We start from the raw sequence: 27867 nt of genomic DNA, 5'->3' as shown, positions 1-27867 counted from the left end.
AATTTTTTTTGGTGTAACATTTTATTTCATGTTTCATTGATATTTTTAATGTAACTATAATGCTTTAAATTATTAGTTGGTATAGGTTTTATTTTGTATATTTACTCCTTAAAAACAGGAGCTAATTTTAAAAAATGAAAAATATCTTGTGAGAAACAAGTAGTGTAAAACTGACAATTAATTCATATTTCTCACTTAAAAATCAGTCTGGTGCTTTTTTTCCCCATTGCTTTTCCATTTCCTTGTAAAAATGTAGTCAAAGTGAAGTGATGACAGTTCTCATAGCAGAATGTGGCACTGTAACAAGAATTCATCTTATGTCTGGATTTCTTTCTGTTGTAACAACTGGTTGGCATGGTGCATCGTTAAAATTCAAATAGTATTGTGTAGAAATTTCTGTAGAAATGCAGTGTGAACATGGATTAAGTAGCAAATGAGGGCTGCTAGGATTTTTGTTTTATTTTTCAGTTCTCAAAAGTGCAGGATTAATTTAAAGATAAAATGATCAGTTGCAACATATGAGGGAGGGTTATATAGATTTCCTAATTAATGCATCTTGGAAAATAAACAAAAGCAAAATGCTTGTCATTTGGTACTAATGTGGTGGAATAGTGTGGCAGCAGGATCCCTGCTTTTCATTTGGCCTCTCATAAAGATTCAACTTCACTTCAGCTGTAAAAATGTGCAAATTACATTACTACTACATGACTGACTTTTGTAATTACATTAAGCGATTGAGATAAATCCCAGTGCTGGGTTCCCAAAAGAATGCTTGCAGCTGTGTGATTTTCACATCTGATCCTATGGTTTGTTGTACCCAGCAATGCCTGCTCTTTTCTTTTTTTCCCCTTTTTTTTTCAGAGGAGTCTGTTTGGTTAAGAGGTCATGTTGGGCACAAGCTGGAAGAAAAAAGCAAGATTGCTTTCTAGGGTGTACCACCCAGAAATTTGTTTTGTGGAGAAGGTTAGCAGGCCGTGATGATTTCCACAGAAAGGCAGGTGCAGTATTGTCCGTGTGGCACACTTGTGAGCTTCACATGGACATAATGCACATGTAGTACACAGGAACCATGCTGAGACATTGCAATCTGTGTGTCTGCTCATTTACTGGAGAAAACAAATTGTTTTGCAGACTTAAAAGTGAATCTTACGCGTATTTTCCTTTACAAAAACAAATTATATGTTGGTAGAAACATAAGATTGCATACTTTTTATAGAGCAGTTAATTAAATTGGTTTGTGTGGCAATAGAATGGGAAGGAAGAAGATATATTCTCGAATTCAGTAGTTAAATTTCTTGTTGGGAGGGGCAAGCAGGGGAGTGAGGTTTTGCTAGTAATTTCAGCTGCCTGGATTTGCCGATAAATGAAAGTTAGAAACTTAATTTTTGTAATTGATGTATAAAAATAGTTACAATTTTACTGTACATGTGAGAGTTGCAGACTTGTATGGAAAAACAAGTAGTGTGATAATAACTTTGCAGATTTGCATTCTGCTGAGGATATTAGCAATTGACAAAGATCATATTAAAAAAACCGGTCTTCTTTCTTAAGTGACTTTTACTACATGTGGTTTGGAGTCATAGAAGACCATTCTATCTACTTAAAATTAACTATCAAAATAAAACAGATTATGTTGATTCTCTGAATCTGAAATACTCTATGGCAGAAGGGCTTTTGTTAATGATCAGAAATTTTCTTTCAAATTTGCTTACTTGCTAGTAAGCTCCTTGCAAAGGAATGAAAACTGAATCATTGACAAAAAAATTTTTAGGCATTCTGTCATTTTTAACCACGGACTCTTTACCTTTCCTGTCCATGTACTTATTTTCTTGTGAGGTGTAATACAAGTCATCTGAGCATAGAGAATCAAAGGCAGTCCTTGAATAGGTTGCTCTTCTACACAGTGCAGATGTCTTTTCTAGTATATAACATCGTGGCAAGACTCAGAGAAATAAAACAATAAAATTGTGAAAAACAACCCTAAAATTAGTTCATAATTTTTGATTTGGTAGGGTTGTAACACTGCTAGAGAAATTGGGCTTTTAAAATGTGAAGCTAGTGACCATTTCAGAAGAAAACCAGGCTGTTTTTCTAAAGGTTGCATTCTCATTGTTGTACAATGTTGAAAAAAAAAATCTGAATTTTTTAGATAAAAAAGGAGTGCCAGACAATTTTATAGCATTTCATAGTACAGCATGATGAGAATTTGGTAAAAGACAGGCAGTCTATTTAACCTTGCTTTTACTGTGAAGACCTTCAGCTGAAGTACCAGAGTAGTATTCAATAGAAAAGGCTTGACCTTGGAATAAAAGTGCATATTCCTGGAACCCTTATTTTTAATTAAAAAAAAGTTGCACTGAAAAGATGAGCAAAAGTGCTTACTCCCGTGGCTGAAAAAGAAATGTGATGTCATTTATAATCTTGCTTGCATACCATCTGCACCCCCAGACACAGCTCAGTTCAGCAAAGGCAGTACAGAAGTCCATGTTTGCTGAAAATGTTTGAAATGCTGGCAAAACAAATTGATAGGAAACGCACAATAAGTTTCCTTTTGCAAGGGGAGGTGTTGGTGCAGTAAGTGGCTCTGCTTTGTGGGATGAGCCCTTGTCTAATCTAATGTTTGGCTTAGGAATCTCAGTCACTGCCCACAAGACTGGTGCTGAGCAGCTGTGGGACAAAGCAGTGTTCCTGCCTTGGGAGAGTTTATGGGACAGGACCACAGGTGAGCAGAGCAGGCACATGAGAAGCTGAAGAAAAGAGCAGCAAGAAAATGGTGCTTTGCAGGCAAGAGGGGTAGCAGAGGAGCAGTTTCTGCTGCCCTTCTTCCCAGGGCTCTGGTGGGAAGGGGGCTTCCTAGCATGCAGGAGAGCAGGCTGTTGTCAGGAGCTTTGCCAAGCATGAGGCTGTGTCTGTGTACAGAAGCAGCTGTCTGAGAGTTGGAGGTGGATACCATGGTGGGTACTGACCTGGGGCCTATGGAGAGGTGGTCAGTAGGGTGGGATGATCTGGATGGAGAGCTAGGCAATGGGTTTTGGCAGAATGCTCAAGTAGAGTGTCTGCAGCCAGATATGCTTTGTCAAAGGAAGAGAAGGTTCTGGTGATTAAGGCACAGTTTACATGAAGTTTTTCCTTTTATAGCTGCTTCAGAAGGGTCACCTCTGCAGCAAAACAGTAGGAAGAGTCTGACAGAGGGGCATGGTCTGAATGTGAGTCCCAGGCACAGTGGGATACTCTGTCCCTGCTGTGGATGGACAGGCTTGCCAACGGCTGATGTCCATACTAACCTGAGAAGGGCAGAGAGCTTGAGGGTCACGATGTCAATTCTCTAAAAGATGAGTTAACTAACAACAGAAATCTGTCTGAATTTAATTACCTCTGTGCTTTTCACCCATCTTGCTCTCATTAATGTTAACAAGGTTCTTTATAACAAATATTACTGCATATGGACGAATGACTTGGACTACTTCTTTTATTCTGTTAGGCCTGTAGCTGAAGGTCCTTGTGGGCAGCAGCAGATGACAGCCATTTTGATGGAATCCTTCAGCTGGGATCCTTGTATATATTCTGGCTTAAAAGTCACTTTTCATACCCAAAAGCACGCCTGTTAAATTACAAGATTGCAAGGTTGAGTCGGCAAGGGTCCATGAAACAGTTGTTCAGTGCAAATTCACTTTAAAAAATTACATATTAGCTTTTTGATTAATAACATGCTTGTAGCCTTGGGTTAATCTTGCAGAAGGACCCTCCAGCCCCAATCTGTAGAAGTATTAGTTATCATAGTCATTACCAGCATGTTCTATTAAGACTGACCAACTCTTCACATGTCAAGTTAACATTCAGCTTCAGGCCTGTCTGTCATTTATCACTGAGCCGGGGACATTGAGCAGAGCTAAATTAAAAAATGCTGTCCCTCCTCTGGCTCTGTATATGTACTTAAAAATATCTGTGTGTTATAAGCAAGGCAGCAGGTAATGTTTGTAATGGCAAAGCAGCACTTGTCTGTCAGGACTTTCTCACAGATACAAAAAACATAGTAAAATGTCACGTGGATTGTGTTTTTAAAATTATTAAAACATCAAGACGCAGTAATTAAAACCTTCTGAATGGAAGGAGGTTCCTAACTTTGGTACAAACATCCAAGGATTCTCCTGATTTCCTACTACTTTTCCTTATCCCTATAGTAATTATCCAGATTTGTGGCAGTTGGATGTCTGGTTCTGATTTATTGTGTTTTGTAATTGCATATTCATCCAGCTCTTATCACAAAGCTGGATGCTTCGGCTTTGTTTTCCCTCCCTGAAATAATTTATATGTAAGGCTCAGCAAATGGAACCTTGCTACTTGTGTGAAGCTGCCATTTAACCATGAAGTGAAATGCTTTTATCGAGTTTGCCCTGCAGATATGGTCCGCTGTGGCAGTGCTGTCCATATTTGGTGGCTGTGCAAGGAGAGCCAGGTGGTGCTGCAAAGCATAGCACAGTGAAGCGTGGACAGATCTAGGTTTGACATTTGTCATCCTGTACTGCTAAAGGGAAGAGAAAAATCTGCTTTTCCATATGCTTATGCTTTAATTTTTGCCTGCAGTTTTGTCCAGATGGCCCTGTGAACATTGTTTACTTTAAGATGCTGTCCCAGATGTTTTTGAATGCCGATGGATAAATGCAACAACTGTGGTATACTAATACACAAATTATTTCCACAATTTTGGCTTTTTTTTTTCTCATCTTTTTTTTCCCCTCTTTTTAACCATCTCTTTTCCGCAGCACTGCTCTGGATGGCCCACTTCTCTGAGGGGAAAACGTCTCCAGTTATATTATTAAACTTCTGAGAGAGAGAGCAGTGCCTTTGAGTTGCAGATACTTGGAGCTCCCACTCCCATGCTGTGGTTGTTCTAGAGCTCTGTGGATGGAGGAGCCTCAGACACTGTAGCATTCCCCTTCTAAGCATGCCAGTTAAAAGATGTTGCTTCATGTAGCCCATAAAACAGTAACTTTTTTAGGTTGTGGCAGCTTTCTTGTTTATTATATTCAAAACCACTTTGTCAGCTTTTTCAAGGAGAACTCACATCTTTTACTTTGTCCTTGTACTGTCTTAATTTTCCACCTGAGTGGAAAGGAGAGTAATTTGAAGTTGTGTAAGCACTGTTAACAAGAACATTTTAAAATGTTTTTAAACAGCTAAGCACCTCTAACTCTGTTTTGAAAAACTCTGAAGGAGTTTGGAAGAATAGTTGTGCCTCTATGGCACTGTAGGGTGCAGGCAGACTGTGTCAGAAGCTTGTTGCCAGATACAATAGGTATTTTAATGACTTCTTACTTATTTAATTATATTTTTTTCATTTTCTAAGCAAGAAGGTATTTAGGAGTGTACATAAAAGAAGCTTTTGGCATGAGAATTTCATTAACGTAAATAGGTCTGTTAGTTATTTCTCAAGAACACTTTAATGAGACTTCAATGTGAAACTCATTAGAACAAATACATGAATTCATATGTCAAGACAGAGATTGTAGCATCACAGTTCTTGGCATCTATTAAGTCCATAACTCGTTTACATTGACGTGCATTGTTAATCAATATTTAAGACACTGCAGATGTCAGTAATGTTCACATTTAGTCCTGCAACCATGACAATATGAAAGTTGCTAGTAGAATTCAAGGCTGAATATTGTTATCTCAAGTCTTTCCATTACCTCTAGGCTACAAGTTAATGACTGTCTAACTTTGCTGCCCCTCATCTATTTAAATAATAAGGGAAACAGGGAATTATGTGGATGTTATAGCATAGTTTTATCAATTTTTTGTTACTTGAAATTAAAACACTAGCATGTATGTATGTGGATTGCATTAATAATTCCTCAGGCTGTGACAAAGGGAGGTGAGTTGAGGAGCAAATGTAGGGATAATGAGTCTAGTCAGGTTGTTGACAAGGCAGTTGGAATGGAACACTATAGTTGATAAAGTCCTGCAGTATTCACTGGTAACTTTGGGCTACCTCTTTACAAATGCACCAAAAAGCCTTTGGGTGGTGTTTCTGATGTGTCTAATAAACATATATCTCAGCTGCCTATTGTTAATAAACTATCTCATTTTACTTTAATTATTGCTTGTGTAATTGTGGAAGTTACAGTCTTATAGGAGAATATGATTATTATGGAAGGTTTTGTTGAGAGCATTTTTTTACCCTGCAGGGCTTTATCTGTTGATGTCTGGTTTTTTTGGGTTTTTGGTGTTTTTAAGACTGTATACAGCAGCTTTAGAGTATTATCAAGGTATCTTCCACTATGTTGAAATTAATAAACATAATAACAGAAGGACTTAATTGATTAAACTATGTAGTTATGTGGTCATATTAATCTATAATTTAATTATAGGTTCATCAAAAATCATACGTCTTCGTGAAGAAAGCAGTGAAACAAGTGAAATACTGAAAGGAAAAAGCTCTGGTAATGGTGGATCAGTTCCAGTTAAAGGAATAAATAATTTAGGAAATACCTGCTTTTTTAATGCTGTCATGCAGGTAAGATGGAAAGATCATACCACTTTCTCTTAAATCTCTATAATCTGTGGGCTTCTGAAAGGTTTTGAGTATTACGAGTCTTCATTCTGCTTTCTCAAAGTCCTTTTCAAATTCTTTTTACTCATTGCTATCCAAGGAGTGTTTCCAGTTACAATAAAAAAGAATTCCTGGATCAGTAGCATTTGCACAGTAATTAAACAAGTGAAAATGCCAAGTGTTTTACACACTGCCTGTGTTTGTGGGTTGTACTGTAGCATATGGTTTTATTTGAAGTTCAGCGTTATCAGTCATGACTAATGCAGGGTATCTATCTACCATACTGGTGATTGAATAGTGGGACTGTGTTCATAATATGAATGTCTGCACTGTTCATTGGGATGATTTTAAACCCCTACAATGAATGCAGTTACAAAATTACTTTTATCAACTATGTTTTTTTCTGACTAGAGTAAGAGGAATGAGCTATACTAATACACATCTGTTGATATTTAGTGGGTTTTGTATTAAACCATCCTGTTTCTTGTCAGCTAAGCAAAGACATCTCTATGTCTGCAGACAAGAGTGAACAATTGAAAAAAAAACTGCTACAAAGGTGTTCTGCACTGGCACACCTCACCTTGTGTTTATGATGTTGATTACAAAACTCATCAAACAGATAGTAAAACTGCAAATTGTTACCTATCCATACTTAGGGCATTGCAGAAACCTAAGTGATCTGCTGTCAGAGTTGACCAAAAATAAAGAAACAGAACTGAGATATGTTGAGTTGGTTTCTGTCCTAAATTCAGAGAGGTAATACTTTTTGTTGTGCCAAAGCCTTTGTGCCTCATGGGTCATGATGAGAAGGACTGCAGAGTTTAAAAGAGGCAACTGAGGTTTCTGATAATGCTGTCCTCATCCTAAAAAAAAATAAATTAATGAATGTTGTTGTTCAACATAAATAACAAAGTTTTTTAGTGAACTACTCTGAAATTACAGGAAAAGAAATAAATACAATTTTAGAAACAGTCAGATCAGGGATTTTTTTAGTGCTCTTTCTAGTGATCGGATCTAAACCTCAGTTACACATTATGAAGTATATCTGGTTTGGTCTACCCCTGAATCTAGAATATATAAATAAAGAAATTGTGTAACTGAATGATAAGCATATTTCTCTTATTTTTGTTTTTCTTTCTTTAAGAACTTGGCACAGACTCACGTACTAAATGAACTGATGTATGAAATAAAGGAGAAAGGAACAAAATTAAAAATCTGTCATACTTCAGATTCTCAGTTGGTAAGTATGCACTGAAATATAAATTTGGGAAAATATGGGAAGAAGCTGGAGGACAGGAAATCACATCTCTGTTAAAGGCACACTGTTACTCTCCCATTTCTTTTGCATTTTAATTGCTTAATTTTACTTTACCTGTGAACTGATATTAGTCAGCCCTGGAAAAGGAGGAAGAATTACTTGCTTGTGATACTGAAGTATCAAATAATGCCTTACCTTAAGAAAGAGCAGCTGGTTTATTTTATTTGCCATTTAATTTCTCCAGTATGATACAAGAAATAGTCTATTTGGCTCTAGAAAGTGTCTGAATTATTTTCTTCAAGTCCATCTCAGCCCTTCATTGATAAGGCCTGTAAAGATTATTACATGCTTCACAGGCCAGCGGATTAAAATGAGAGAAGCAAAATTTCAGTGAGGTACAAATTTCTTGTCCTCAAGCTCATTGCAGTTATATGGGAAAGTGTCTCCTGTGGCTGTTATCCAAAGAATAATAATAATATCCTGCTGTTCTGGTCATGTCTAGAGACTTGGGATTTCATTATATCTTGGTGGCAGTAAAGATCTTCCCCTCTCCTAGCTGAAGCAGTTTACAGTGGATTTTTCCTTAGTTTTTTTCCTGCTGTTTGCTATGAGCTTTCTGGTGGCAGTGAGGATAGAGGACAGAGGAGTTTCAGATATCTCTGAAATGACCAGGATTTCACTGTGTGGCTGTAGGTGATGTTCATAGCTTCTCCAGATGAGAACAGTGTGAAATTCACTGCATTCCAGTCTTTATTTCCTCCAGTGGCAGTTCTGAGCAGCAACATATTTCACCAAGTTATCCTGAGCCACAACAGAAGTCTGGAGCTTATTTTTGCCCCAAGGCTTAGAAAGCTAGTGGGGTGTTGGCTTATGCATGACGTGTAACTTGCACAGCCATAAGGTTGAAAGATTTATTTTTTGTTTCATGACAATGCTTACGATGTAAGTAAGGTCTTTGGAGCAAAGACTGTGTCTTCTGGTCATTGTAAGCCTGTGCAGAGTAAGAGGGCTTCAGTAGTCTAATTATTAGTAGTGTAGAAACCTGCAGCTTCTTGCTTGGTAAAAGAGGCCTTTTCCCACCCTTTGATAGTGCATATAAAGCGAATATTTTATATTTGTGTATATATCCATAGCACTTATATTTTCTGTGGATTTGCTTTCTGGATGAGACACCCTCTCCAGTGTTTATCTGGCACTTGTAATCTGTTTTTCTGAGAGTCAGGTCAGCTAGTAGAGAGTACTGTGGGCATGTACGAACTTTGGAGCACGTTAGGGAGAGCTGGTGGTCTGTGGTCATTGTGACAGGTGGTGTGTAAGCAGTGTAGGACTGTTTTCTGCTTTAAAATTGGCTTGATTGGCAGCTGGCTGGATCCTTCCAGACCCAGAACCCGCGTGAGGTGAATGTCATACTATGAGGGGCTGTGCAGGATGCACCCTGTGCCTGTCTCCCAGTGCCACAAGGGATGTGTGGGATCTGCCATCAGCTCTTGCTGTGAACTACTGCTGGTACCTTCACAGCACCTGCTTTGTGGAGGAACAGGGTGTGTTTCTGTGGCTGTTAGATGTGTGAAAATGTCAGTGTGTGACTCACAGATCAGAGAAACTGGACACCTCATTCTTAAGGCTGGGTAACAGAGAGCCACTGAGCACAATCTTACACTGGCCCACGGAGGTGGTCACCTGGGTTGTCTCTCCAAATGAATTTCAGTGCATGTGGGGGTAAGAGTATAGCAGATAATACAAAGGTTGCCTGTTTTTGTGAGAACCAGGCTGGCTCATTGACATGCCTGTTTCCAAAGCTATTGGCAACCACCAAGAATTGTTTGGTTTTACAGCTATTACTGTTTAAATAATAAACCTGCTCTTTAATTATTTCAATCAAGTGAAATCAGCATTAAAAGAACAAACACCCAGAAGCACTCGTAAGACTGAAAGTTACATTGCTCTTTAACGTGTATCTAGTAACTTGGAAGAAGCCTTGTGTCATTACTTTTGAAATCTGATGTGTAATTTACCTTTGTTTTTGAAGGATCCTTTGGTGGTAAACCTGTCCAGCCCGGGACCTTTGACTTCAGCAATGTTCTTGTTCCTTCACAGCATGAGGGAGGCTGGAAAAGGTCCTCTGTCTCCCAAAGTGCTGTTCAGCCAGCTTTGTCAAAAGTATGTATTATCCTCAAGCTCATCTTTAACTTATTTTTTTAATTTTAGTTTGCAGTGGTGTGTTTCTAAGTGCAATGCCTGTTATCCTTGCTGAAGAAGCTGTTAGATTTTTACCAGGCAGTCCAGAAAACAGCTTCTTTATGTTTTAAAGTTGAAGGACACCTTGTTGCACACCAGGGTTGTACCTACTCTTCCTGTGATGTGTGCCCCAGTTCATAACCACGGACATTTAATGGGCTTCAGACTGAGTATGAGGTGGCAGAAGAGGGTATGGTAAAACTGAAGAAAATAGGACTGTCTTCCAGGTTTTGTTGTTTGTTAGCATAAAGCTGTGCTAACACTACAAAGTGTATGTAGGTATTTTGTAAAAAAGAGTAATATTTTAAATGGAGAACCTCTGCTATGATGTCTAACCTTGGCATCAATTCAAAATTAAAAAGGGTCTAACAAGTAAAGACTTGAAGCAGTACTGAAATGGCATATGGCTCCAGATTGCAAAGAGCTTACAAGCCCGAAAGAAACTCCTGTTTCTTGGTGTGGAAAATGTTTACAGTGGTGCTTTGTAGGTACTTTCAATTATGATGCAAACAATCTTGCTTTTTAAAACACCTGTAGAAGACCTACTTAAAAGTTGATACAAATATTTAAATATTGACTTACTAATAATAGGATCTGTAGAAGCAGAGTAACTGGAGGATTATATATATGAATCTCATATTTAAAAAAGAATAATGTTACATGATAATTTATTTGGTACATTATTATTGCATGGAACTTTAAGCATTCTGCAGCACAAGACTTAGGAGGGAAGTTGCAGCTTCCTACCACAGAGTTCCAGGACAGCCTTACTGAGCAGGAAATGGATTTAAAATATGGTAAAAAGAAACAAAAGCTTTTAGAATAGAGCAGGAACAATTTAATACTGTAAAGCAATAAGTAATTTCCTTTTCTTTATCTGCAAAATTCAGCTTCAGAAATTCACTATTATATTTTTTTCTCTATTGTAGTTGTCTTCCATTTGATTCTTTTGAGCTGTAAAAGGAAATGTGTGTAAAGTTACATTACAGCATTTTTGAGTCAAACAGCAGTGTTCTTTGTTTAGCATTATCTACCTGGAAGAAAAATATACAGGCAAGAAAACTGTATTATTTTCTCACTCCTTGTGTTTCGAGGCTGTCTCAGAAAATGTGAGTGTAAGAATTTAATTTGGCTGAGAAATGGAAGGAAAATTATTTAATAACAATAGCAGGTTTTCTCCCAGTAAGTATTAGGGATTGAAGGGAAAAAATATGTAAAACATGTTTTGAAGCTCACCTTAGCAAATTCATTGTGAAATAATCACAATGCAGTGCACTTTGGATGGCACAATATTTTAAGAAATGACAGGTATTTTGTATCTGCTCTGTGTGTTTGTGTAGTCATGGAATGATATCAGCATTAAATCTCAGCTATCTAGTTGTTCTTTTGTTGTTGTTTTTTGATCATTAAGATGTGCATACACTTTAACTAGCAGCTAAAATTGAAGCATTTTAATGTGATCAGCAGACTTTTGCTGTCTGCCAGCTCCTACCATCTCTTGCCTTCATCCCTACTTACTTTTGTTATCTTTGCAGAACACCACTTAGATATAAATGCTTTACTAGTTCTACTGTCAACAACAAAAGTGTCAGCCACATCCTGTTGGTGAGAAGCTAAATGTTCAGGGGCAGCAAGGGGCTGGACATGTATGACAGAAGGTTTTGATCTTGGATTGTTTTCTCATTGTTATTGACATAAACAAGAGAGGGAGGGTTTCAGAAAATTCAGCAGTGTTCAGTGGTAAAAGTAGGAGAATGAGAACTCTTTATCTTTGCAAACTGAATACATTTACTATTTATTAGATTTAACAGTATGAATAAAGTGTTCTGTCATGCCATTTTTACAAAGCTTTTTTCTTTCTTTTGTTTAAAGTTGGCTTTCTCTTTTTCATCAAAGTTGAAGTACAAGAGAGAGCCGGGTAAGATTGCAGGAGTTTCAGCTAGGAAGAAGTCTGTGTTACTACAGCATTCTCTGTAAAACTGCTTCTTGAATGCTGCCAAGGGGTCGGGTTAATGAAATAATCCTAGAGGCAGGCACCACTTGTCTTCATATTGCATTAGCATGAACTCTTTTTATTCAACAAGCAAAGTTCAAAGAACAAGTTTCCTAAAGAGATGACAGGATGAATGTGTAAAAGGAAGAACTCACTGACACAGCTACCAGGGAGAAGGACATTACTGTTCTGATAATAATGTTTTGGGTTTATATATGTTGCATAAAAGTTTGCTGATTCCAGTTGCAACCTCTTCCTCTTTTTTTTTTTTTTTTTTTTTTTTTTAATTCATTCTTTCCCCATCACAGATCCTGCTGTCTCAGTGCAAGTATGCAGTATATCACCATACCTTTCTTCAGTAAAGAATTTATGAAGGGGATTGTGCAGATAGTATAGGATAGAAAAGGGTGCAGACACTGCCTTGTTCAGCTGCAGCTCTGGCATGTCCCTGAGTGGAATCCCAAAACCTACATGTGGATACACTTACTGCTCAAAAGCAGTAAGAGAACTGGAATGCAGTAATTTTCAACTGCAAACTGCTTCTTTGAGAGTCTGAGGAGATCGTGGTGTGAAGTTAATAATTTTGTGTATGAAAGGACATTTGTGATGCTCTTTTTTTAAAATTAAATAATAAAAGAAAAAAACGATACCGAGTGTTAATTTTATCAAGTGGTGGAGGAGCCAGGTTGAAGAATGGGAGAAGAAGAAAATAAGTGGATGAGTCTTTCTATAGCAACTGTTTAGCGTCTGGTACTAATTCATCCACTGTTAATTTTGTTAGTGTTGCAGCTGTCAGATGTTTTGTGAGGACAGATTGTGAGCATAGCTACGGGGCCCTTCTGTTGGTTTTCCACTATGCTGAATATCAGGACTGCAGACTTCTGACTTATCTGGAGACTTAGTGACTAATGCAACACTGATGTGTTAAGAGGACATAAATTTTATTTCCTTTATTTGTTATGATTGAATAATTTTATTGGTAGAAGAAAGCTTAGTTTTGTGGAGCAAGTAAATGTTGCAGCATGTCAGTGATGAGTCCAGAAAGGACTTACAGAATTTAGTTGCTTCCAACCTCCATTAAATAATTATTAATACAGGTATTTATTTTATTGCTAAGTTACCATTCAGGAAAAATACTTCCTTAACAAATATTTTATTGGTGTTCCCAAAGTCTACATAGGTCTTCCTTCTCCAAAGACTGTTATTCATCCTTCCTTCTCATGTGCAGAAAGTGGAACTGAAGGCAGAGGTGGGACTGGCAGAATGGAGGTCATGTGTGGTTAGGACAGTTGATATGAACAGAACAATAGTTTCAATGGGGAAACCTAAACAGTTCCACATTTATCACTTCTGAGAGGAAATGCTAAGGAAAACTAAGGTAATGTTACACAAGATATAAGAGATAAAGTAAACAGGATTTTTCTCATTAATTGAAAAGTCTTTTTGAGCCTTTTCTTTTGAAATAAGACTGCTTTAGGAAAAATACCTTCTTAGAAAATATTTTTTATGTGCTTATTTTTCCCATTTGACTTTTACCATTAAAGTATAATGGCAGCAGAACACAGTTTATGTTTCCTTGACCAGTTGTTACGAATTATTTTGTGTCCTTGTCATGCATCCATGTGCCTTGCTTTTGGTGCTGTGTCACATTGAGGAGCTCTTACAGAGGAGATTACAGCTTCTCTGGCAGCTGAGAGATTGCATGTCTTTTTTTTTTCAGCAAACTTTGGTAGAGTTTTCATAATTTTAGGGACATGTTTATGAGTACAAAGTAGACAAATTGCATGTAAAAGTGTGTGTTGGCAGCAGTCATCTGCATGTGTTCCTGAGCTTTATGTTCAGCTTCTGCTCAGGAGGAAGACCTGTGTAGCATTTTGGAGAATACAAGTATTTTCAGTGTGTGGTATTGGTGGGCTGTGTAAGCAGAGCTTATAAAAGGAAGACGAAAACCTGTAATTTTATTAGGTACATTGGCTGTGTATTCTCCATTTGGGTTAAGCAGAATTTAGAGAGGGGTAATAAAAATAGGAAGCCTTTATGTCAACAGGAACTTGAATACTGTGAGTTTAGGCAGGAGAGAACATAAAAAGAAGACATGACAGCAAGAGAAAGCAATGAATGATAAAAGATAAATTAGCTGTGCTTCTTTAATTGCCCTGATAAGAGTTCAAGGAGCTGTCTGTGAAGCTGAGAGGCAACAGATTTAGGGCCAGAGGAAAAGAATTAAAAAAGGAGGTTTTTTAACATTTTGTAGGGCTAAGCTATGGAACTTGCTGTCAGAGCAGAGTGCTGTTGGAAATCTTAGCAGAACTTAGGGGAGGAAAGAACAGATCTGGTGCATTGCAAGAAAATAGAGGTATCTCATTTTCTCTTTTGGAGGAAGGTGAGATGAGAAAGATCAGCCAGTACATCCAAAGGAGAGCTAACTGCTGTGTATTCAGGCCCTTGAGACAGTACAGTTGTGCCTGGTGTTATCTGTTACTTACATGTGGAGGCAAGCCCATGCTTGGTTGGGCTCCTCCCAAGCACTTCCAACCAAACAGAGCTCTGTAGTGTATGTCCTGCATTAAAGGATTCCTGTGCATGTTGCTTTTCAGAAAAAAATCAAATAATATATTCTGTTTCCTGCTTCCAAGTGCTTATTGTTGTTTTTAAAGTTTTCCAAGGTATTAAGCTATCTGCTGCATAAAGATAGTAATTCTTGAAAGGATGGTTTTGGAGAAGATTTGTATTAGAGACAGTAAAAGTATGTCAACTCTGTGCAGTATGATTGAATGACTTTAATTGTATCCCATTTCTGCTTTTAAAGCATAGCTTGATTTCTCTTAAATGAATATAATATAGGAATTAAAACTATTAGATTTTTTGCTTTGAAATACTGTGTTACTACGTAGTTTTTGTTATTACAATATTCTAGGAACTAGACCATCAAGCAATTATAACTGGTCTCCAGATGAGCAACGAGAGGGTAGATAAGATGTCACAGTTGTCCTTCACCACTTATGGCCATTAGCAGGAGTTCAACCTGTTCTGTCATTATCCTGCTGACACTGTACAACAGGTTGTATCGCATTGGCACTGGCTTCCATATGTCAGCACATCTGTGAGCGGTCAACTCAACCAACCATCTCCAAGTCCCCCACTTTTGCCAAGGATATTGCTTGAAGCATATTTTCAAGGAGACGAGAGTGCACATCTTTTAGTTGTCAGATTTCTGTGTATCAGCATGGATTAATTCCTTTTTCTTCTCTCATACTGGTTTGTAAGTGTAGGAAGTTCCCAGTAAACGCATTGTGAGGTGTGAAATTCCCTCCTTTCCTTTTTATTGCTATTTTTTGGTTTCCTTTTGTGGTTTCCTCCCCCAAAACAAATGCAATAATTTCAAATGTTTTTCCAAAAAACATGAGATATTTAGAATTATATGCAACATTACATGGCATGCTTTGTACATGAATGACAGATTAAATATATTTGAAGCAGTGTTAACAATGGCATCATTTGTCAGTCCAAGTAAATGACTCAGCCTTACAGGGAATATCCACAAGTCCCTGCCACTTCACTTTTAAAATGGTAGCTGTTATAGTCCCATTATCCTTGTTTCCAGTAAAATCAGGCATATAGATTTAGTACATGCTCTGAGAAGCCTAAATAATCTTGGACTTGTAAATGAAAACCCAGAACAAATAAAAACGAAAAGCTTCCATGGCTGAGTTAATTTCCTCCTCTCTAATTTAAGGTAATAAAGCTGTGTGGAAGATGCAGGTAAATTTGTTTACTTTGAAATACAAATTAGTAAATTTTCACCTGAAAGGATTTTTGTATACTCATCAGTGGGAGGTCACACTTCAGTAACAAAAAGTATGTGTGGGGCTTTTTCCTGATTTACAGTGAAGGCTTAGTTCTGTGAGATGTCTCTGTGGTGAAAAAAAACCCTCCTGTAACAGTGATGGAGTTTTTCCTTGCTCCTTTGTCAAGTAATTATTAATTTTTCTTCCCTTTTAGTATAATATCTCTTGCAGAGGTCCTGCTTCTGTTGCCAAAAAGTAATAAAATCCCTATTAGTACCAGGATCCAGAACACATATATATGGAAGGTATTCTTGCTGTACTGGAGCTATTAATGTGCCTGTACTGGAGGAGATGGGCTGAATATGCTCATTGATTCTCACTGCCTAGGAAAACAAGAAATTCCTCATAAATTAATGATAGTACTGTGGCTAGCAAGCCAGATTTCTCAGAATTGAACTGATTTTGGCATCTGGTTTTTTTTTTCAGATTCCTGGACATTCACTGAAAGAAAACTGTTTAAGTAAATTGAAAAGTGAAACTGTGCATGCATGCAAATGTGCCTGCAGCTACATATGTTATTTATTTCTTTAATGTATATTGAGTGTTTTATTGGAACCAAAATAAAAGTTCGGTGCTTTTCAGAAAGCATTTGAAATTTATAATCAAATTTATTAGAAATAAAACATGATTTTAATAGAAGAAAAGATGGCATTTTAGGAATATTACACAAAATATTTAATTTTTAAGATTATTCCATTTTTTGAAATTTGAAATAAATTTTTGAGGTCACCTTGCTCATGAAAAAAAGAAATCACTTTCAAAAGAATGCTTAAAAAAGTCACCCACTCTACTGATTCCAGAATTTATAGTAAGCCTCACACTACAGTAGCATCATTAAACCATTTTTAACTGGGGATATTGTCAACTTTATTTCAAAAACTAGATATGAAGCGCAAATGTGAAAGTATCTTATTTGTAAGTGTGAACATGTTGTTTTGCATATGCAGGTTCAGATTTGTTCCATTTAATTTTAGGCATTGAGCTTAGATATCTGTGTCACCTTCTTGTCACCTTTAATCCTTCTCCAGTTAAACCCAAAGTGCCTCCAGGGAGCGGTTCAAAGCTGAGACCCCTGTTTCACTATCCTGTCTGTTGCCCATGTCTGCTGTGTCCTAACTGGGCATCTTGACACCTTGCCCAGCTTTATATTTTACTGTTGTAGGCACGTTACACATCTGGGGTGTTTTCTGATCACCTTTAATTTCTCTAATGAGCACAAACTTCTAAGGCAAATCTTAGCAGCTTTAGTGTGTGAGTGGAATGGAGGCCTCACTAACCCTCAAGAGCCCTGAAGAGCTGAAGAGCTTTGCTGGGCAAGTGAGATCACTGTGCCAGAGGAAATTCCAATATGTATTTGCAGCTCTGTGTACTGGCTAGCCACAGCGTGCAATCCACAGCTCAGAGTGAAAACTGGTTCAGTGTGGGTTTAATAAAATTGAGGAGTGGTTGGTTTTTCTGGCTGCTCTGCCAGTTTGATAAAATTCCTGTTTGAGCTGTGTTAATCCAGTTGTTCCCTGTGCTAGGTTTTGGAAGGGGTGTGCTCACCTCACTCTGCAGCAAGAGTTACAGCTGTCATTTGGTGGCATTACTGTTAATTCAGAACCTACCCATTGCAGTCCTGAGTAGCTTGTTCTAGGTGGCCTCCAATGGTCTCTTCCAACTCCTTGTGATTCTGTGGAATCTCATTTTAGATTAAGTAGTTCAAGACTGTAATTAAAGATCTAAAGGGTAACCTGCCTGGAAAGACAGGTATAGTTTGGCCAGTCAGTTACAAGTTAATGTGAACAGAGATGTGTTAATAGTGAATACTATTCAATCATTTGGGGTTGCAAGATCCTGAAGATTCAAATTGTTTATTAGAAGCCTTCTGGCTGTGGTAAGGAGAGCACCTTAAGGATCTAAACATGTACTCATAAGTTTATTTTTTCTATTTTCTATGTAATTTATGCCTGAAAAATATGATAGAGTACATTTAGATGTTATGAATAGTAAAAAGAGAATTCAACAGTTTTTGAATAGTAGTGATTGATGTTACTGAATGATTGTCTCAGAACTGATGCAACATTACCCCAGAGCAATTGCCTAAAAGATCGCCAGTGTAAAGGGGAGCATAGTCAGAAAATGACATTTTCCCTCTTCTGGCTTTTGAGGGTGATGCAGATGCTGCTGGTGATTTAAAAGGACTGTTGATGCACATTTGAGATTTCTTCTCAATTAAGAAAAGGGTGCAATAACAAAGGAAGAAATCTTTCTCTCTTTTCCATGATGTTGGGAATGTCTGGTGGTACAGAAGTACTAGTGTAGTCTGTCAGGAAAGGGCTGCTGGCATGGATGAGACTCTACAGGCAAATTTGTATTTTAGTCAAGCCATACTCCAGAGTCAAAATGCAACTCAGGGTAAAGTACAGCCTTGTTGGTGAAATTGCCTGTTGTACCAGGAGCTTCCTAAAGCCCCATGAGGTTCTGCAGGGATTGTACCTATTTGTAGCCCAGCATCAAACAGGTGTCTGATGTTAACATTGTCTTGTTAAGAATTTCCAGGACAATTTTAATTTCCCAGGACAATTCTTTACTGTTTCTTCCATAGGGCTCCTCGATTTAAGGGGTTCCAGCAGCAGGACAGCCAGGAGCTTCTGCACTATCTGTTGGATGCAATTAGGATTGAGGAGACAAAAGTAAGTGTGTCTTTTAAAAGTGAACTACTAGTCATTGCTTCAATGTTCTTCATGTTCCCAATGTTTTAAAGATGTACTTAATGAAGTAGGAGTGTCTATTTTCGTTATCTTGAGAAAAATACATATTTTTAAAAAGATATTTAATTATGATCGTGTTGGTTTGTTAAAATAGTTGATTGGAATCAGAGTTTTAGTTAGTAGTAGGAATACGGTAAGTAGAACATGATAACTTTAGGAATCCAAGTGTGCCTTAAAAAAAGGAAAAGGAGGGAAAAAAGGACATCTGAGATGTCAAGAAAGTAAAGGTAGGACCTCTGCGTTAGCTGAAAAAGTGAATTTTTAAAGCTTTGGAACAAAAAGTAGCAGTTCTTAGCTATAGGCCTGCCATAATTTTAACCAAAAATTTTCACTGAAAACTGGGGGGGGGAGGGGGGGAAAACCTTGCAAAGTATCTTGTGTCTCTTGAAAGTGTGAAGAACTCCTTATTTTATCAATAAGGTGCTGCTTTTCATTGCTTAAAATTGACATCCAAGTATGTGAAGTATAGAAGCAGTTTATTGAAATTGCAGTTTATTGAATTCAATGTAACTGGACTTTATATTGAAAACATCCCTGTATGAGGTTTTTTTGTTTCTTTTCCTTCATTATTTGTTCTTCCTGCATTGTTTATGCAAGAGAGTGTTTGGTTGCTATTTTGACCGTATCAGATTTAATCTATCTGATTTAGTCTTGGACCCTTCTTCTCAGATGATACTTTGTGGTAAATAGTCTTTTCTAGGCCTCCCTCTAAAGGAAGGCCTTAAATCTTGTACTGACTGAAGTACTTCCTTTTCATTTAGTAACCCAATGAATGTAATGATCCTGAGCTGTCTCACAGATAAGATGTAAAGCTGTGTCTGATCCTGGTTCCTGGCACTACAGTAGAGCTGAACAAATCCTCACCCTACCAGAATACTAATATTTATTGGTCTTGTCAGTGTTCTTGATTATAAAGAGAACTGAACTGCAAGAAGAAGCAGTTAAACCTTGACACTCCTGCTTAGAAAATGATGTCTTCAACAGGACACACAACAGAAGCAGCTGACTTCAGTTAGAAAACAGTTGTTACATTTTTGCAGCAGAGGGAAACTTTATTATTTTATTTTTTTATTTTCCTGTAATTAGAGGTGGAAACTGTGTTTTCTTGACAAAGGAGGAGTCAGAGAAAGCAGGATTATTAGGACAACTAAGCTGCTTCTCCAGGAGGCGCTTATGCTTTTTTCTCAAGTCAGTCTCCTGTCCACCAGTGGATGTGCCATCATTGCAATAACCTGCATCAGCATTTGCCTTTTGAATCATTTATTATTAGAGAGCAGTAACAGCTCCCTCAAAAGACTGATGGAAGATGGTAAGAATTTACGGTGATTTTTGGATAAGATACCTGCCCCTCCATCACCAGGCAGAGAGACGTGGGTGCCACCACCACCCTCCCCTGCAATTACATCCCACTGCTGCCCTAATGGTGCATGACTGCAAACACATCTTTATCACCTCGGGGTGCTCTGCCACTGACAGTACTAGTAAAAGCTCTCTCCCCCTCCCTCTCTCTGTTTTTTTTAAATTATCCCATGTTTCAGGTCTGTAGATGGCAGACAACCAGCTGGGCACAGGATCCTGGCCATCCCTGCTTCCCTATTCCTGTCAGGATTAGTTGTTTTGAAACCCTTAGTTTTGATGAGAAATACATGTAATACATAATATAGCACTAGTTATAGGAGCTAACCAAAAATCTTGTTAAACTTTTGCCTCTTCTGTGTGGTTTTGTGTTTGTATCTGACACCGGTGCTGAACTTTTTCATATTCCTGAGGAAGAAAGAAAGTGTACACAAGTGGACTTTTAAACTAAAAGCTTGGCCATTCAACAATAAAGATGACATAGCGTCTGCGTCTCCAGCAATGTGGGCTGGAGATGGTTTCACACCAGGGCCTGAAGTGGCTGAACCCTGCTGCTAATTGATTAATGTCTGCTGCCATTGTCCACAGCACCCTGCCCATTCAAAGACTATGTCTTTCTTTGACCTAAATAAATGGTTCAACGCGCTAATCCCAACAAAAGGGTTGCTTATGGCCCTAAACCCATTTATGGTGCTCAACTTCATGAATTACCTATTGATTAATCCTTTTAGTATATTGTTGGCTTTAAGATGAACAAAGCTGAGCTCGGGGCAGCGGGAGTTAATTCACAAGCCAGGTCACATACTCATAAGGTTGGAGTATGACTTGGTCTGATGGGTGTCTGAACTGGAAACCAAACCTCTGACGCTGTCTGTCATCCTCACACTACAGTGATATGTGGCTTAGAGGTGTGCGTTGCTGCCTGGAAACTAGAGCCATTTATTCATCTTTTCCTGTTAGGACAGAGGGTTTGAGTTGGTTGCAGAAGGTTTGGTATCACCATTTGCTTCTTAGAATGGTACTTTGCTCTAAATGTGACTTCAGTATTTAATAATAAAAATTTATTTAAATTATAATTATGTGGTTATAAATTAAATTATAAATTCGTACACTGACACGGGAGACTCGTAGATGTTACTAGAGTTAGTGAGAGACAGAGGGACAGGACATTTGCCAGGAAAAGGAAAAGCACAGGTCATGCATGCTAGCTAGAGTCAGGGGACCTGATTCATCCTCCTGCTTCTCTTTCTGCAGCATGTCAGAGGTTGGGCTTTTCTACCAGCCCATGCAGTTCTGCTGCCAGGAATATGTCTCTCTACCTCCAGCCAGTTGAGAAATAGCAGAGAGAAGTACCCCCTATCTGGAGGGGCAGCTACAACTCATTAATGAATTTGCTTTTCTGATCCTTCTTTCAAAAGTGTCGTTTTTGGAATTTTCTTTTCGAGTAAATGTTGGTAACATTGACATGGATTCATAAGAAGTTTTCTTTTTCTTCTAAGGTTTTCTAACTTACCTCTGGAATTGGCAGTGTTAGAAAATAAACAGAAGTGGTAAAAATACTGCCCAAACACAGTCACTGAAGTTTGGCTACTGAAAGACTCTTAGCTGCTTTCTAAGTATTTTGTATCTTAATCAATCAGTATAAGTCCATTTGCAGTGGGAGAAATGGATAGCATTAGTTCACTGAAAATCTCATAGTTTCTTGGTAACCTGTGAAGTGCCCTGTGATAGTTCCCTTTTAAGGGAAGGAAATTTTTGGATGATTATCTACTAAAGTTAAGCTCACATAGTTTCGACATTGTTAGTGAGTAACAATAGTTTTACAATATTAAATTACCTTTATTTTATGGAAATAAGACAATGTTTAATAATATATGACTATTTTTTAGAATGTTTACGTTTAAAGTACTTGGTTTTCCTTTTACTTCTAGCGTATACAAACTGGTATCTTAAAAGCATTCAATAACCCAACTACTAAGACAGCAGATGAAGAAACTAGAAGAAAAGTCAAAGGTATGCAACTCTTTATTGAAAACTTCTAAGACTACACTAGTCTTTAAATACAATTTCTTCAGAATTGCCTATTGCAAACAGGAGATGCAAAGTGCTGTAATGGCCAGACTTTATTCTGTGTTACTCTAGTGCCGCCTAGTGTGTACCTAAAGTGTAGAGAGCTTAGTACGTGCTGACTTATTTCTTTGTATCCAGGAGAAAGGCTTCCCAATGTTAATCCATCTCTTAATAATAGGTAGAATTTAATTTTGTTTTCTAAAATAGCCTGCGCTATATTTGCTACATAGTCATGATTACTTTATATTCAGAGGGGCCACTTTCCATAAATAAAACCGATTTCTGTCAGTTGACTGGTACTGTGAACACTCTAAATACAATGACAAAGTCAAGATAGGCAGCTGTTTCTAAAGAAGGCGCTTTTTTTCAAAAGAAGAGGTTTTTGGTTTTTTTTTTTTTTTTTTGCATGTGTTTGTTTGTTCAGTAGGTCTAATTTGGGAGATTTTGTTTTGATTGAAGTTCGGATGATTAAGATGTTTTGTAAATCATCCTTCCCAAATCTGCAAAAGCCAAGGCATAAAGATATATTAAAAATGGATTTTGTTAAATGTTTTAGAGCTTTAAAGTTGCAAAAACTATTTAGAAAGGGTGATAATTTTTCTGCTTACCCCAGTGTCTATATCAAGGTAATGCAATATTATGTATTCAAAAGAAAATGGGGATTTAACAAGCTTCTTCTTAAGAGATACAATATTCTTATTCTGTTACAGAAGATGGGGAAAAGAAGGATAAAAGGGAACCTTCTCACTAAAATATTTTTAAATGTTGAGATAACACAGTATATGATTAGTTAGTGTATTGTGTTCAAAACATTTTGAATATGTTTAAAATTGTGCTTTCATAATATATCTTGGGAAGAATTTTGTTGTACTTATAGTGTGGCATTGAATGTGTTATTTTTCACATTTAAAAAAGGCAATGTTTTTTCAGCATATGGAAGAGAGGGTGTGAAGATGAACTTCATAGATAGGATCTTTGTTGGTGAATTGACTAGCACTGTCATGTGTGAGGAATGTGAAAATGTAGGTATTCTGAAATTTGGTTTGATGTGGAATAGATCACATACTGGTTTGATTACATTGTCTTGAAAGTATAAAATTGTGTTTCCAATTTTATACTTTGTTTGTTTGTTTGTAAAAACAAGACTTTATTGAAAGTTTCTCATTTGAAATTATTTATTCCTTCTTTAAAGCATTATCCTCCCAAACTAAGAAAAGGGATCCTTTGAATTCAAAAAGGATTCAAGTACTCTGCTTGATTTTCCATCTGACTTAAGGCCGGAGGTTCCAAATTCTATAATCATATGTGTTACACACCAGTGTTATTTGATATTTTTGAAACACCTATTTTAAAACATAAATCCTCCTGCCTGCTCTTCTGGGATACAGCTGAAAATTGGAAATTACTTACTTTGAATCAGAATGAGTGGGAAAATGCTAAAATAACTTCTTTTTCTTTTAAGTATTTTTTATAATTAACGTAATAACCCTAATGAACAGTATATTCCTTTCATAATTAATATTACTGACATTCCATCATAAATGCTTTCCATGATCCTTATGATTTTAAGTTTGACAGAGAAAAATCTTAATTGCATGTGACTTTTCTAATTGAATGTTACATTTGTGTTTGGTTTAAAACATTCTATTTCATATTATAGAGATTAAGTAAATTAATCAATCTGAAAAAGTAAGCACAGTCCTGCAGTGCCAGGTAAACTTCCCTGTGTGTGATGTGCAGATTACTCTTCAATGTGCTAGTAGTACCAATGAAGAACTTTGACCATATAAAAAATAGAGGTTGTATGTATTTTGCATGTCTCATTTATTTTTGCTGGATTCTTATATTCTGCTTGCACAGGACTTGGGCATTTGCTAGCTGTAGCCTTTAAGGAGGAGTTTAGTGTTCATTTTCGTTTGCCTGCACTGGCAGGATATTTTTGATACATGTTTGTTCATGCAAACTGACACTTTAGAGGAAGCCATTTGAACATCGTTCACCAGGCAGTCAGTCACCAGAGCTGTCTGCTTCTGATCTAAGTTATTGCTTTACTGGAACCTAAACATTCCTGAGTCCCTCGTACAACAGGTAAAAATAAGCAGTGGAAGATGGGGTCACAAATGCAAGAGAAAGGACATGGTGACAGTAATTGTTGGCATTACTGTGACTTAAATATACAACGTGATTTTTACTTCTTTTTTTCAAGGTTTTGTTTTTCACAGTCTTTTCAGAGGTAAGATAAGTCAGTTTTGGAAGAAATTCGAGAACAGCAAGGGAGAGAGCCTAAGGAACTTAGTGATAAAGGCAGATGGAAAGTGGTGAAAGAGATTGTCTTTAGGTATGCTTTGCAAGATATTTCCAGGTTATACATGGCAAAATGAACTCTCAGTACAAAAAAAGAGGTTGGTTTTTTTTTTTAAGTCCCTTTTTCCCTGTAATTTGATTTCTTTTTCCAATTAGTATATGGTGTAAAAAAATCTAACAAAGCTTTTGATTGTAACCAGTAAGACTGACTTAATCTTAACTGAGAGTATGAGGTTAGAACCTGTCACTTAACTGTCCTTGCTGCATAACAGCTCAAACACCTGTGCAGAAGTGTTCAGAATCAGGAAACTCTAAAAGGTAGCTTTCTGCAAAATGGTACCACAGAGACCCATGTGACTTGAAAAATCCATCTGGAGCTCAGAGAAAGTGAGCACCACACTGCTTCAAGTCAGTTCATGCCCAGATGAATGGCCTTGCCCTTTGCCTCTTCATGCTGAATTTTGTGCGATGTTAGAAAGAAAATTAGAGCTAACTTAATAATTTTTTTAAAAAGTTAGTGGAAAGTTCTTCATTGTAGTTTCATACATCTTGTAAGTAATTGGCTTGTTATATAGTTTTTGATAATAAATTTGATTAAATAAAGGGAGCTATGTACTAAACCCATATGCTGTTCTTTGCGTTTAAATGCATTTTCTCTTTTTCTTCAAGATTTCAACAGTAAAAGAACCTTTCATTGATCTTTCACTTCCTATAATAGAGGAGAGGGTAAGAAACAGAATATATAATAAGCGACTATTGCTTCCAGTGGATTGTTTTTGGTAGCCTTATGAAGATATTTGTCTGTATACACATAGTTTTGATTTCAAGCCTAAAAATGTAAGCTTGTTCATAAATACGTATATTGTTATCCATCTATTCATTATATTATATTATATTATTTTATATATATATATATATATAGGCATACAATGTCATAAGTGCATATATTTTTAAATCAGTCCCAACTTGGATCAAATGCCCATAGTAACCCACAGAATACATAGGTCTGAGATTAGCTTAATTTAATAGTATGTACTTACATAATTAGAATGATTATAAGCGTTTTTGTATTTTTGGTTTTTTGTTTTGGTTTTTTTTTTTTGTTTGTTTGTTTTTTTGTTTGTTTGTTTTTGTTTTTGTTTTTGTTTTTGTTTTTTGTTTTTTGTTTTTTTTTGTTTTTTGTTTTTTTTTTTTGAGGTCCAAAGAATCAGATTCTAACCTATTGATTTGCATCTAGAGAACCTGATTGCCTTGGGCTGATGTTTACCTACAGGATGAGATGCTTTAAAAATGGATATTTGAATTTATTTATTCTGGTGTTCTCAGCATTTCATGGATTGCCTCCATTAGCTGCAGAGGAGCTGTGTTCCTTTGAAGGCATAAGCTGGTTTTTTCAGGACTTGGGCTTTGCATTTGAGAGTAGTGGGGATGGGTTGGGAACGATTCTTCCTCCATCCTGCATATATTCATCTACATTTAAGGGAGAGTAATTAATGCAATACTTATCTGTGTATAAAATGTATTTTTCTCCAAACACCAGTTTTTTTCATAACAAATTCTTCATCTCCGTTGGTGCACTGAGTGCAGATGCCTGTGGGAGTTAAGGCTTTAAAAGCATTTGAGTATCTGTGCCCTTGTGCTTCCTGGCTCCCGTGTGTGACAAGGGAACTTGGTGGGTTCTGTTTGAGAGCGATTTCTGTGGGTGTTTAGCAGTCGCTGCACTTATTTGAGGATGGGCATTACTTTATAGTCAGCACTTTCCTTTACAAGCAACATGTGCTGTGGCCAGTAACATGATGGGGGGTGTTGGAGCTCTGTTGTCACAGGCTGCACCAGGGACTGACTTAAGGGGACCTGTGTCCCTTTTGATAGACATTTCGTGCAGCTATGCATGTGCTTACACAATAGTAGATTAGATTCTTTTGTATTGTATTACGTACAGAAATTTTGTATCATTCCTATTCCTTGTGGCTTTCAGTTGAACCTTCAGAGATGTTGACAGTGAGTTTATGATTTAAAAAAAAACTTAGAAAGTAGCCTTATATCACAATGCAGGGGTTTTATGTAGGTCTTATGTAGGTTTTCTAAAATAAAGGAAAAAAATTCTCCTACATTCATCTTTTCTGTAGGTTGCAAAGGAATACAAAATTGACATATTCCCTTTCCTAATTTCCTGTCTAATTTCTTAGGTTGCAAAACCTGTGCCCTTGGGAAGAACAGGTAAAAGTAAAAGTGTACAGGAGGCAGATCTTGGTCAGTATAATTGTTCTTCTATCGGTACGCTGAATAATCAACCCAAAATTGTCAAGAAACACACATTAACAAAAGATAAGGTAAGAAGTTAATTAGTCACAGTAACCAGTCATCCTGAGTTAACTCAAGTTTCTGAGGTGACTGAGAACTTCTAGGGAATTTTGACACATGTCAATGGGTTTTTTTAGTATACTTATAGCTGACTTAGACTTGTTTTAAAACACTTAGGTCATCATTAGAAATTACATGAGAAATTACTGTCATTGATAACCATTTAGCTTTCAGTTACAGAGTTTCATTTATAAGGAAAAAAAATCTGCAGGCTAGTTTCATGTTGCTTTTGGGATTATTGCAAAGGTCTGTGCTCTGTTGAGTGCCATAAAAACTCTCCTGAATCAGCTCCTAACGTACTAAACACATGTGAAGAAAAAATACAGCACATAAAGTACAACATATAAAATACAAAATATAAAAGAATGATAGGAGAAGAGAATGAGACAGAAGTAGAAAAAAGTAGAAAAAGGAAAGGATGGAAAGAAGTAGTGCAGAAACTGATTGTTATAGAAGAAAAGGCCTAAAACTCAAACTATTGAGATGAATTGAAGGATTCCCATTGGTACCACAGGAATTTTGATCCAATTCAAATAAAGGAAAAGGGTAAGGAAAATTGCTCATTTCTTTTGGAAAGTAGCCAAACAAAAGAAGGCAAGAAAAGAGTCCTGAACATTGGCAAACCACCTAAAATAATGGCAGCTTTATGGGTTTGTTTTTTTAAATCTATAGGGAGTAGTTTTATGTGGAAGCAATCTTTTTTTTCTTCTTGCAATCCTGATTTTAAAAAAAGTTAACTTCAGGTAATATTCAAATCAGCAAACATCCTCCTAGGGGTGCCTTAGTTAATTCTATGACAAATGCCTGCAAGGTGAGTTGAACTTTTTCTGGAGCTGTTCATCAACTAAGGCCTCTCATGGGAGGCCAGGGGAGTAGCTTAAACTTGAGGACCTTTTAGAAGCTTAAATTAAATTAAGTGAATACCACTTCAAATGTGCCATCTATAGCTGTCACAAAGTGAAAGTAATTAGTTGTGGGAAGTATTGATCTTCCAGTAAGTATAATGCTCTTAGCTGACTGGGATGTAGGTTTCTAATCCTAAGTTAGTTTAAAAACATCTTAAGAAAATCAGCTATCTTAAATCAGCTGTCTATGAGAGATGGATAATATAAAACAATGTAACCCCCCAA

At 37.0% G+C, this 27867-nt stretch overlaps 1 protein-coding gene across 4 annotated transcripts in view; it reads left to right on the top strand.

Moving 5' to 3' along the window:
• The window catches only part of USP45 (ubiquitin specific peptidase 45), a 48663-nt gene that overhangs the window by 14781 nt on the left and 6015 nt on the right, over window positions 1-27867 (top strand). For 2 of the 4 annotated variants that reach the window (XM_056488021.1, XM_056488020.1), the window contains exons 6-13: window positions 6372-6517; window positions 7698-7793; window positions 9841-9971; window positions 18478-18565; window positions 21931-22012; window positions 23000-23091; window positions 25043-25099; window positions 26563-26706. In XM_056488021.1, coding sequence (XP_056343996.1) covers window positions 6372-6517; window positions 7698-7793; window positions 9841-9971; window positions 18478-18565; window positions 21931-22012; window positions 23000-23091; window positions 25043-25099; window positions 26563-26706 — 836 coding nt within the window. Of the gene's footprint in view, window positions 1-6371; window positions 6518-7697; window positions 7794-9840; window positions 9972-18477; window positions 18566-21930; window positions 22013-22999; window positions 23092-25042; window positions 25100-26562; window positions 26707-27867 lie in introns of those variants that run through there. The other 2 variants (XM_056488023.1, XM_056488022.1) reach the window with 2 other exon arrangements.

The sequence above is a fragment of the Oenanthe melanoleuca genome, chromosome 3, assembly GCF_029582105.1.
Source record: "Oenanthe melanoleuca isolate GR-GAL-2019-014 chromosome 3, OMel1.0, whole genome shotgun sequence".
In the NCBI taxonomy this organism is placed as follows: Eukaryota; Metazoa; Chordata; class Aves; order Passeriformes; family Muscicapidae; genus Oenanthe; species Oenanthe melanoleuca.
The sequence above is the reverse complement of the archived record's forward strand: the minus strand, read 5'-3'. Positions and strand labels throughout refer to the sequence as shown.